The 12,051-nt window shown below is 54.9% G+C and overlaps 1 protein-coding gene across 8 annotated transcripts in view; it reads left to right on the forward strand.

Annotated features, from left to right (window-relative positions):
• Positions 1-2,299: 2,299 nt before the first annotated feature.
• The window catches only part of PAX3 (paired box 3), a 77,757-nt gene continuing 68,005 nt past the window's right edge, over positions 2,300-12,051 (forward strand). Inside the window, exons 1-5 of one of the 8 annotated variants that reach the window (XM_079315670.1) lie at positions 3,334-3,702; positions 4,610-4,845; positions 6,245-6,374; positions 7,031-7,165; positions 11,901-12,016. In XM_079315670.1, the coding sequence (XP_079171796.1) occupies positions 3,618-3,702; positions 4,610-4,845; positions 6,245-6,374; positions 7,031-7,165; positions 11,901-12,001 (687 nt within the window). In that variant the 5' untranslated portion in view covers positions 3,334-3,617 and the 3' untranslated portion in view covers positions 12,002-12,016. Of the gene's footprint in view, positions 3,703-4,609; positions 4,846-6,244; positions 6,375-7,030; positions 7,166-7,884; positions 8,777-11,900; positions 12,017-12,051 lie in introns of those variants that run through there. The other 7 variants (XM_079315669.1, XM_079315668.1, XM_079315666.1 and 4 more) reach the window with 7 other exon arrangements.

A 12,051-nucleotide genomic window follows, 5' to 3' on the forward strand; every position in this document is an offset into this window, starting at 1 on the left:
TGTCGGTGGCTTTCGTTTTTCTTTCTCTCCTAATCCCTCCTCCGCTTTCTGTCTTTTTCTCTCTCATCTGCCTTTCCTTTCCTTTCCTTTCCTTTCCTTTCCTTTCCTTTCCTTTCCTTTCCTTTCCTTTCCTTTCCTTTCCTTTCCTTTCCTTTCCTTTCCTTTCCTTTCCTTTCCTTTCCTTTCCTTTCCTTTCCTTTCCTTTCCTTCCTTTCCTTTCCTTTCCTTTCCTTTCCTTTCCTTTCCTTTCCTTTCCTTTCCTTTCCTTTCCTTTCCTTTCCTTTCCTTTCCTTTCCTTTCCTTTCCTTTCCTTTCCTTTCCTTTCCTTTCCTTTCCTTTCCTTTCCTTTCCTTTCCTCAAGCTGTACTCTCCTCTCCACGTCCCTTGGAAATAGCCGGTAACGTCTCTTCTAAACCAGTACAAGAAATAAATTTGTGAGCGCAAAACCGGAAACAGTGTAATTGATTTATTTCTAATAGAGGGGAGACCAACACTGTTTATCGTTCAGAAATGATTGCCTGTGTTCTTAATAGCTCTAATTTTCACTGTCCATTTGATGTGTTGCAGGTTTAATATAGAGCACTTACTAATCCAATTAAAAGTGCACCTGGCCTGGAAGAGCTCTGTAATTAGCAGGAACGTTTTTAGCTATTTCCACTGGAAAACCGTGAAATCATCTCTGCTGGCCTAAAGGACTGTAATATGGGGGTGGGGGCGAGGAGGGGAGGGAGGAGCGGGGCCAGGCATTCGTGCCTAATCTTTTTGCTCTGAATTTTTCACAGTTCCCGTGCGGGAAGATGAGGCTGTTTCATCGCGGGGCACTCGGTGTCTGGTAGCGCAGGACCACGAGGGCGAGACTAGGTGGGTTTCACACCGCTTTCCCCTGCTCGGTCCAAGCGAGCCCGGCCCGGGAGCTGTCCTGGGGAAGCGCGGCTCGGCTCTGGGGATGCGGGGAGGCGCTGGGGTGGAGGGGCCACGGCAGCCCCAGGGGGCCGGGCGCAGAACGGGGACCTGGAGCTGCGGGAGCCGCCAGCCCTGTCGGGGAAGCGTCCAGGCCCCGACCCCCGCCCCCGGCCGGCAGCGATCGCCGGGAGCAGCGAGCCGGGATCGTTCCAGAGCTCCCGAGATGGTTTCTGGCAGGGCCGGCACGGGCTCCACGCAAAACCACGGGGCGCGCACACGAAGGCGCATCGTTACAGGAGGGGGGGAAGCAGCTGGAAAACACCGTCCAGGCTGGCTCTCCTGTCGGGATGAAGGGCTCCGCTCCTCCTCCTTCGGGGGTGAGCGGTCGAGACAGTCCCAATTCGCAGCCCTCCTCGCGTGGACGGGGATTACTGCCCGCAGCATCACCGTGGCACCCGTCGCGATGGGCAGGAAGGGTTTCTGCTCCTATGCTCGGATCCTCAGTGGTACAGTGGGGAGCGAGGTGGCCACGGGGATGCTGTTAGCGCCGGGCGCGCTTCGTGCGGCCCTGCTCCCCGCCGCGGGGTTCCCGAGCGAGAATTAAATCCTAGGGAGTTACGTCTCTTTTCTAAATAACATATCTACGGAGTTCCTCTCTCCAGTAAAAGGCGCGTGGCGAGTGGCGCTGCGCGGTTTGTGGAGGGACAGCTCGGCCCGCACGGCTCCTGCCGCCCCGATCGGCCGGACCACGGGCCGGGCGCTCCTCGGCTGCCCCACGGCCCGGCTCGGCCCGGCTCTCTGGGGACTGGGTTACACAGGGCTTGCTAATGGGTTTCCCGAGCTCCGGCCACCGCGGGGATTGGTAGAACACAAACGCTTTGTGAAATACACGCTGACTTTCACTGAGTGAGAACTTTTTGTGACAGGCTTTTCGTTGGGGTACGGGAGTGTTCCCGGGAAGCACCCGGTATTTGGATCTAGTTGTGTGCGTTTGAAAGCGAGGGAAACCCCTCGGTTTGGTGGCCGGTGCGTGGGGCTAGAGAGAGAGGGACAACAGGTTAGAGCCACTCCGGCTGCAGTGGGTGCCGTTCTGCGGACCCCTCACTCCCCATTGCCGAGCGGAGCCCGACGCAAAGCCAGAGTTTTCCCGGGGCCGTGCCGTGCTGCTGCCGGTCCCTTGGCGGCCGGTTCGGTTGTACTTAAGGCTCCGGGTTTCTGCCTAAATAACGAGAACCCCCGCCCACCCTGAGGCCGGCCCCGCAACCATCGTCCGGCTCGTAAAGGGAACGCGGACCGGGAGCCCAGAAAACATTTTCCCCTTCATTTCAAAGGAGGAAACCTGAGCGATTCTCATCCTTTTGATTGATTAAGGTCTTGAATAACTTGAAGCTCGGGAGTGACAGTTCCTGAATAGACGATTGCAAATAAAGAGCCCTGTGGAAAGCCGGGCTGGCACTTCGGAGTGTAAAGGAGGCGAGTTTGCTGGCACTTACCAAGTTATAAATAAAAGGCCGTGCACAATGGTACCTTCTCTAAGGACAGACAGTCTTTACAACACTCCTGGCGTCATATCCTGCTGTGGGCACTCCAGCTCCGAGGCAGACTTTACCTCTTTTATTTTTCCAGCAGTTTAGTTTGAATACTACAATAAATTCCTGGGAACAAATGCTTGTTAGTAAGACTTTAACACGCACCGCCTCGCACCCATGCACATATAAACGCTCACGCACACGCGTGAAACGCAAGGACGCCCTTGTCCCATCGGCTTTTAAAAGCAGACATCCCCACGCAGATCTCACTCCAGCTCTTGCTTTCAAAGCCGTGAGAACCATTGGTTCCAGAGGTGTTTCTTCTGGACGGAGAGAGATTTCAGTTCAAAGTAAATAAGCAAAAGGAAAGAATGAAGGAAGAAGCATTTTTTCCTTAAAATAAAAAAGTTTTCTGCCCCCTCCCCACTGCTGGTGCTCGGGGAGCGAGCCAGGACAAAAAGCGCTTCATGGCAGCCGGGCGGGGGCTGTCCCGCGGAGTCCCGCAGTGACACGGGGTCCAGAGGGGTGCGATGTCCAAGCCGGCCCGGTCCGTGCTTCCCTCCCGGGATGGGCCGGCCGTCGGGGTACCGAGTAGATCCCCGTCGCCGGCCGCCCTCTGCTTGCGGGGCAAGGGCTCGGCACGGCTCTGTCGCGGGGTCAGTGCCGAGCCGAGCCGAGCCGAGCCGAGCCGAGCCGAGCCGAGCCGAGCCGAGCCGAGCCGAGCCGCTCGGTGCCGGTCCGGTCGCGCCGCCGTCGCGCGGGCCGGGGCGATGCGCGAGAGCCGCCCGCTCGCCCAATCAGCGGGGGCGGCGCGGCCGGGCCGGCCGGCGGTGGCCAATCGCGGCGGCGCCGCCGCCGAGCCGCGCCGGGCACGGAGCCGATAAATGCTCCCGGCCCCGCGGCCGCCGCTCCCCGCCGCACCGGGCACAGCGCCGCCGCCCCCCGCCCTCCCCGCGCCCCGCCGCGCCGCCCGCCGCGGCTCCGGCCCGGCCCCTGCCCTCCCGGTGCGGGGCAGCGCGGGTCACTGACAAAGGGGCAGCGGCGGAGCTGCCTCCTCCCCGCCCCTCGGCGGCATCCCCCACCCCCTCCGGGACCGCTCCTGATTCGGCGGGGCGCGCTGACAGCGCGGGTCTCCCCTAGATCAGCCCTCACCTGGATATAACCCTGCCGGCCGCTGCCGCCGCGATGACAACTCTGGCCGGAGCTGTCCCCAGGATGATGCGCCCCGGGGCCGGGCAGAACTATCCCCGCAGCGGGTTCCCGCTGGAAGGTAAGGCCGCGCCTGTGCTGCTCCCGGTCGGGGAAGGGATAATCATTCCGTGCCGGGACCCGAAACAAAGCGGCACCCCCGGGCCGCCAGAACTGGCGCACGGAGCAGTCCGGGACAGCCGCCCGGCTCCCCCCTGGGCTGTCAGAGCAGGTTCTGTCCCAGGACGGGCTCGGCTCGGACCACTGCAGCCGCTGGCTCCGGCTCGCACCCTGCGAGCGGGAGAACCGGCCGGGAAGTCGGCAACGCAGCCGAGCCCCGTTCTCTTAGCGGAGTGAAGGGTGGAGATTTCGGGGGCACAAAGTTCGGGGAAAAGTTAGGGAAAAAAAAATTAAACTCGAATAAAAGCTATGCGAATCGAAAGGAAGTTTAGAGCCCTGTGTCGGCACCGGGCCGCTGCGAGCGGCCGCTGTTAATCGAGGTAGCGGCGGTGCGAGGGCCCCGCAGGGCCGGGACTGCCGGGCCCTGCCCGAGGGAGCGCGGGCGGCTGCGGCCGCTCCCGCCCGCCGGGGCCACTGCGGCCTTCCCGCACCGCTTGCCCTCTCCCCGCAGCCAGGCGGGCTCTGAGAGCCGGCTCCGGCTGGGAGCAACAGGTGAAGCCCCGGCCGCCTCCCTGCCCTGCCCTGCCCGCCGCGCCGGCCGGGTCTCCGCGGGAGCTGCGGGCCACGGGAGCGCGGTGGGGCGGGCGGGGGCGAGTTACCTTATTGAAAAGCAACGACAAAAAGCCAGTAACAACAATAACAACAGTAAAACAGAAACAAAAAAATCCAAAACAAACAAAACAAAAAAAAAAAAAAAAAAAAAAAAAAAAAAAAAAAAAAAAAAAAAAAAGAAAGAAAAAAGACGCAGCAGGATCCGAAGGAGACGTTAACGCCATTTACCCCCCTGCCTCCCTTCCCTCCTTTTCTAGTCTCTACCCCTCTAGGCCAGGGCAGAGTCAATCAGCTCGGAGGAGTGTTTATCAATGGCAGGCCTTTACCCAACCATATCCGGCACAAGATAGTGGAGATGGCCCACCATGGCATAAGGCCCTGTGTCATCTCCCGCCAGCTGCGAGTGTCCCACGGCTGCGTCTCCAAAATTCTCTGCAGGTACCAGGAGACGGGCTCCATCAGGCCGGGGGCCATCGGCGGCAGCAAACCCAAGGTGAGCCCCTCCCGCCCGCCCGAAACAGGGCAAACTCCGGTGGCGGTGGCGGAGAGCGAGTTCCGACCGGGACACGGCCCAGGCTGGTCGGCAGTGGGGTTTAAAGTCGGGACGGGGGGACCGTGCGAGGCCGAGGGTGGGCGCAGACACTAATGGGGCACAGCACCACTGCCGTGTCCCCGCCTGTTGCTCTCAAACTTCCTGAGGTTTTATAAAATGTTGTTGGAGTTCTGGGCAATAATATTCTTTAAATTAAGGAAATGCTGTTAAAACTAAACAAAACAAACCTCAAACGAAAATAGGGAGAAAAGGGCGGTTTTTTGAGCGCTTGGCTTCCCAGAGCCCCGCATGCCCCACACTCATTTTTCCCGCAGGAGCGCAGGCGGGCTCAGGGCTGGGGACGGACCGGGACGCGATCGGTCCGGTGTGGAGCTGACCCAGCACGGCTGGATCGGGCCCTCCCCGATTTTGTTAAAAGCGTAACAAAACAACCTGTATTTCTGTCTCTTACTGCTCCTTCTCTTGCTCTGTTTACTTTTTCTCTCCGCTCTAGAGCTGCTTGTATTTATAGCTACGCCACCGAAAAGTTCGCGCTAACAATAACGGAGACGAAATTTGTCCCCAAGATTAGGCTTCTCCTTCTCTAGCTTATCTTTCCCACTAAAACGAAGTAATGGCTTGAGTTTTTATTGGAAGTTGTTGCTAGATTTCCCCCCACCCCCTCTTTGATTCTTCTAAAGTAGCGAAGCGAAGCCCGAACTTTTCCTTTCTGTGTTAGAAGGAGAGGTAATTTTTTGTAAGCGTGCTACTCAAACGAAAGTCTACTGCCAGCGTGGAAAACGTGTTTGTTTTTTGTTTTTTTGGTTTTTTTTTTGGGGGGGGGTTGTTTAATTTTTAGATTTATTTTAAAATCACGAGGCTACCGAAGAAAAATGCCAGTACTCGAACCTCTCCGCGTTTTTGTTACGCGGGTTTTTGTTCGGAGCTGCAAACTTTGTTCAGCCGAAACTTTACTGACCTGGAGCTTCGTTGCCCGGAGTCCTCCGCTGGTCGCGACCTGGTGTTTTCTTGGCCGCACAGAAGCCGGTGCTGCCTAATTCGGGTTTTTCCGTGCCGAGGGCTCTGTCCCACCTTCCCGCTAACCCCGGAGGATTTTCTGGGACGTTTCGTTTAACGCGGAGTGTGTTCGTCTTTTGTGGCCCTTTATTACCTTCTGTGTCCCCTCTTACTTTACCCTGGCCGCACTCGGGTGTTTTCCATCGGTGTTTCCAAGCGGGGCCGGTGTCGGCTCTCGCTGACCGCGGCGCGGGCGGCTCCGAGCGCCCCGGGGCTGTGGCGGCGGCAGTCCCGGCTCCCCCGGCCCTACAGACTGTGCCCGCTCGCCTTGTCTTTACTGAAGCAGGTGACGACGCCGGATGTTGAGAAGAAAATCGAGGAATACAAGCGGGAAAACGCGGGCATGTTCAGCTGGGAGATCCGGGACAAGCTGCTGAAGGACGGGGTGTGTGACCGCAACTCGGTGCCGTCAGGTACGGAGCAGGGGGTTCGGAGGGTCCCGGAGGGTCGGCGGCGGCCCGGGGAGGGCAGCGCGGTGCCCGGGTGAGCCTGGTCCCCTCGGGATAGGAGCCTCGGGCCGGACGGGTGTCCACGGAGCGACCGGCGTTAGCCCGCGGTGCCTCTGGCGCGTCCCGGGAGGGTTCCTGCTCTCGGCGGGATGTTTTCAATTAAATTGCAACTGCATCCCCCTCCCCTCCTCGTGCCGACGCTTCCCCTCCGGGCTGCTGCCGCAGGAGGGCTCGGGGCTTGCCGGGGAGCAGGAGCCGGGGAGCAGGAGGTGGGAGCATTTCCCTGCGCCGGTGGGTTGTTTGCGGGATGGGGCGGGGGACAATGGACATGGAGCAGTGTTTGTGAGATTTCCGAGGATCTTTATCACCCGCCGTACCGGCTCGGGGCAAAGAAAGATTCTCGGGAGCCGCCGTGCCCGTGCTGGAGTCCGGTGCGGGACGGTGCCCGTGAAGCCCCGCGGGGACGGGAGACGGCGGCTGCCTTCCCCATGTCCCGACCGGCAGCCGCCGAGGGACACAGGCAATAGCACTGATGGGGGACTCGGCTCCCCGGGCCGGCCCCAGAGCCGTGGGGGGCTGCTGGGGACCGCCGCTCACAGCTCTGCACTCCCTCCCTGAAGTGAGCTCCATCAGTCGCATCCTGCGGAGCAAGTTTGGGAAAGGCGAGGAAGAGGAGGCTGAGCTGGAAAGAAAAGAGGCGGAGGAAGGCGACAAGAAGGCCAAGCACAGCATTGATGGCATCCTCAGCGAAAGAGGTAAAGTCCCGTTTTCCCCTGCTCTCCGCGGAGCCCTGTGACGGGCCAGTGCCAGTCCCAGGTGCTGGTGGCGATCACTCCTCGTCCCCCAGAGGAGTCCTGGGGCCAGCACAGCGGGAGGTGTAGGGCAGGGAGTGAGCCCTGATAGCCCGGCTACCACATCCCATCGGGTCCCATTCCCCCGCTGGAACGACCCTGCAGTGTGCAGGAATGGTGCAGAGGTTGGAACAAAGATGGGAGTCACTGCTGGTTCAATAATCAGGGAGCAGGGACGGTAGGAGCCACCACAGAGCCCCCGATCACAGCCGTGCAGGGGCTCCTTCCCCGAGCCAAGTGACAGGCTGCAGCTGCATAGAAGGGGTAGTTGCAGCAAAACACTGCGGAGCCTCAAATCTCCGCAGTCTGAACAGGGCAGGGAGACACATGTTTTGTTTTTTCTGCTCTTAAAACTGCTGGGAAGAGCATGTGCTGGTGTTTGGCCCGGGACTGCGGGGAGGTTGCAACCTGAACAAGGCGGAGGTGAGGGGCTGTGCCGGGGCACAGCTGCTGCTCCCGTGGAAGCCGAGCCTGGCTCCCGGCTGGGCCAGGGTGCAGGGCAGGCGAGGGCCCGGCCAGGCTGCCTCTGTGTGCAAGTCGCTGCCCAGCACATGCACAGGCACTGGAGAAGGCGAGACAAAAGTACCAAATGAGCTGGTCAAACATTTGTACAACTTTTCCAGCTTTTACAAAGAAGGCCTTCTATACACAATCTACACTTGGAGATGAACTTGGAAAACAAAGAGGGGGGAGTCCATTGAAACTCACACTTTGGCTTTGCACAGACAAAGCTTCAGCTAGCAGCAGCTTGATGTGAACAAAAGAAGGCAACCTTTTTATAATTCAAGGAGAAAAGAAGAGAAAACAGCCCCACAAAAGACTGAGAAAAGACATTATGGGCTTGCAATGAGGGATGAATTATTCAATGAGCCCCTAATAGCTGATGCTCCACGAAGTTTTATGGACTCTCCATCGTGGAAAAAAATAGCTGTTTTTAGAAAGAAAATGTTTATAGCATTTCTAGGCATCAAGGAATGCTGGTGCCTTGCAAAGACAACAGAAATCCATTCTTTAACAGTAGGACTTGTTCTTGTTATGTTGAAACAAACCCCTAAACCCTCCTAAAATTTAGTTTTCAACTGTTATTAAAACTTTCAAGGAACCCTCATCTTCTGTCTGTTTGTGTTTCCAAGGAGATGTGTAATACAGACATACAGAAGATGCCAACAAAATTAGACATTTTAAGGCCAGAAGGCACAGTTTGATCACCTAGTCTAGTTGTCCCATATGATGGGTCGAGAGTTTTCTCCAGCATCTCCTTCAGCAGAGTGTTCTTCTGAGAGGGATGTGCACCAAGGGAAAATAGATAAATTCAGTGCCCTAGTTGTTCAATAACTAGCATTGCTTCCTTCTTGAATTTCTTGACAGAGATTAGAAACAGAAGATAGTAAGCCTTGATAATATCACTGCTTTATGGAACAAAGAGTGGTTAATAGAGACTGCAAGAGAAAAAATACTGTTATCAATATAGCTCATCCTTTTCAAAGAGAAACGGTCTTCGTGCCCTTTAACTGTCTGCCCTTTAAAGTGGAGGTCCTGATTTTATTATAAATAAGTGCCTGGGTGCGTGGCTGTCTCTCCAGACCTAGGGGAGCCCCAAAACACTTGCAGGAAAACCACTGGAGCTGGTGATGCCTTGCTGCAAGAGGGACACACTCGTGCCTCCCAGCACAGTTGTAGGAGGAGGCTGCATTCCACCTCCTGACGACGTTCCCTCTCTTTCACTTTCTGTGGATATGAGTGTCTAATTTTATTTGGTTTTAGTTCAATCAGTAGCAATTTCCCCTTGATTACATGGGGTAGTGTAGTCCTCTCCTGCCCTAGGCATGCAGGTTTTTGCTGGGTGAATGTGACTGGACAGTTCTGTGGAAACAGCAACTTTGGTAATCCCATCTGTTGTGTGGCAGTGGCTGGGAAGGCTTGGCAGTGTGAGGGAGAGTGTGCTCTTCCCACAGCAACGCCTGCTCCCCCTCCCTGACTAGCAAGCTGTTGCTTAATCTCATTACTAGAGTGGCTGAGATGCTGCAGTGTGAGTGTGCTGCTGTTCAGAAAACATTTGTTGCCATACTCCTGCCCTGCATGTGCAGGACTGTGATGCTGTAGGGGCAACACACCAGTGAGAACAGTACAAGAAAAGAATAACCATATAATAAGCCCACCACTACTTTCTGTATCTGGCCAACAAAAAAAAAAGTTCTGCTTCAACTCCCCTTGCCAGCCGAGGAGCTTTGATTTCACTCCATCTATAAAAACAATCCTGTTCTGTTACTAAAATAACTGGCAGTGCTTCTAAGGAGTTTGATGCCACAGGATCATGTTTGCCAGTACCCACCAGCTTGGCTCCAAGGCCTGGTGTGGCAGAGGGTGCCCGCTGGCAGTGCATCTCAGATGCCCCTTCTGACACTCGGGTTGCTTGTGGAATGTCCGAAGGGAGTCAGCAGCACCCTCGGGTGCCAGCTCAGCGCTGAGTGCTCTGTTACAGGGGGAAAGAAGTAGGGGGTTTTGTGCAAGATGAGGAGCTGTTGTAGCTCTTTTCTTGGGGGCTTGAGGTATCCTGGAGCGTGGGTGCCAGAGAAGGCTGTGGGATAGGTCAGAAAGCGACTGCAGAGGCTGATAATGAAGCAAAGTCTGGTTTTTCTGCTCGGGAGCACAGATTAGTGCTGGACATTCGTTGGCGCTGCTGAAATCCACCCCTCGCCATGGGCCTTTCAGTGCCTCAAGGAGTGGCATTTTTTACAAGGGCAAGGACAAGAGTTGTCATTTTAATGGTAGCTAATTCAGGATTTAGGGAGTATTTACAGCAGAGTGGGATTAGAGAGAATGGAAACATGATATTTTTAAAAAATGTGTGATAAAACCAGTGTATTATTGTGATCTCTCCCACCACATATATGGGTGTAGGTAAACTTTTGTATGCCTGGTGTGATTCTGTTTCAGCCTCTCTTCTGGGACACTTACACGTGATTCTCACACTGTTTACAGATGCCACATGTGCAGCCCTGTACGTGCTGTATTTCAGTGTTTCTGCCAGCATCGCCCTCAACTCTGATTGTGGGTATATATTTAAAGAAAACTTGGTTGTCCGAGTGTGTATCAGGAGGCTGACAGCTCTATAACAGCAAATCTGTACTTCTGCATGCGCGATAATTTCTTCTTAAAGGCACAAGCCATAAATAAAGAACACAAGAAAGTTTTGTGCCTTTATGTGGCACATCAGGGCTTATTTTTAGCATAGCCACTACAGAAGAGGGAGCTGCTTGTACCTTTGGTGGGAGTTATGTGTGGCATGGTTTGCTGACTAATCTGATAACTCCCCCTCCATCAAATAGCTGTTGTTTCCTGGCAGGAACCAGTGGCTTTCAGCACTGCAGTGCTGGGGCAGAGCTGCTCCCCGGGCTGGGCGGGGGCTGGGGCCGGGACCCCCCCGCTGGCCTCAAAGGGGGCTCTGTTCCCAGCCAGGGGAGTTGGGAATTGGCCCCCGGGCTCTGTCCCGGCCGATCCTCCCCCAGTCATGCGCACCCGTCCAAAAAGGGCCCTACTCATCCCAAGCCTCTACCCTTGGCTGTACTGAGAGCAATTCAGGCTACAGCAGACTAAATTGCCTCCTTTATTTTCTTCTTACTTTCATCTTGGACCAAACCCTTCCCCCTTTCCCTCCCCTTCCTCTTTTTTTTTTCTTCTGTGCGCCTGAGGCTCACATTAATACATTTTCAGCACCACCCCTATTTTAGTGTGTGTATGTGGGGAGTTTGAAGGGGTAGGAAAAAAAGGACCTTAGCACAAAAGCCCTGCTCAGCAGCTCGAAAGTTCAAGCTGCTGCTGCCTCTCTAGCTGTGTGATGCTTTTCCTGTTTGTGAGTTTTGGGAAACATTTTTGCTTTGTACTGTAATGGAATTAGAGGACAGATGCTGACTGTAAATGGGACACGCGACTACCAGCCCCTAGCTTAAATATTTAGATGCAATGTTACAATTACTGACTTGATGCAGGAGGCTTTGAAGTGATGGCACATGATCTAAAGGGTAGCTCGAGCTGGATGGGCTGGCAGATGTTTTGATTAGGGTTGGTCAGTATCATGCAGCCAGTTATTTTTAGATTGCTGAACTAATAAAGACACTTTATTAAGGGAGAAGATTAACAAGGAGGCACCAGATATCAGTTTGAGTCATTCATTTCTGCATAGTAGACTGTTGGATTAGTGGCTGGAGCATGGGATGAGTCAGATGCTGAGTTAGATTTTGGTTGCAGGGGTTGTCCTGGTTTTCCTCCAGTTTCCTGTCCCAAGGCACAGTGGTAGGATGACTTAGGTGCTGTGTGAAATGCTGAGAAGCACAGTTGTGGGCTGAGAAGCAAAGTTTATTCCCCTGCTCAGTGCTCATGGTAGAGATTCACTTATTGTGGCTGCAGGCAGTAATCTCCTTGAGCCTAAAATTTCATGCAGTACTCTGTATGTTTGGTCACTAAGAAATCAGCTTGTGTCACTTGAACAGTGTAGTTTCTGAGGCTCTTAGAGCTGACAAGAAACGGTACTTAATTAAGAAAAACTCCCTAGTGAGTCCAGAATTTGGCTCAAGGGAGACAGTGCCAACTATATTTTCTATCTGTCTTTTTCCCTTTCTCTTTCCTCATACCTTAGTAGTGAGAGTCCAAGCCTGGGTAGAAAAGCCAGGTGTTGCACTAATGCAAATTGGTGCAGGTGATTCCATGCAAACCCAGCACAGATTTGTTTCTTCTGCCTGACCATCATCACTGTGGGGCTTCTGCTTCCAAATCATTATTCTGATATAATA

The sequence above is a fragment of the Erithacus rubecula genome, assembly GCF_903797595.1.
Source record: "Erithacus rubecula genome assembly, chromosome: 11".
NCBI lineage: Eukaryota > Metazoa > Chordata > Aves > Passeriformes > Muscicapidae > Erithacus > Erithacus rubecula.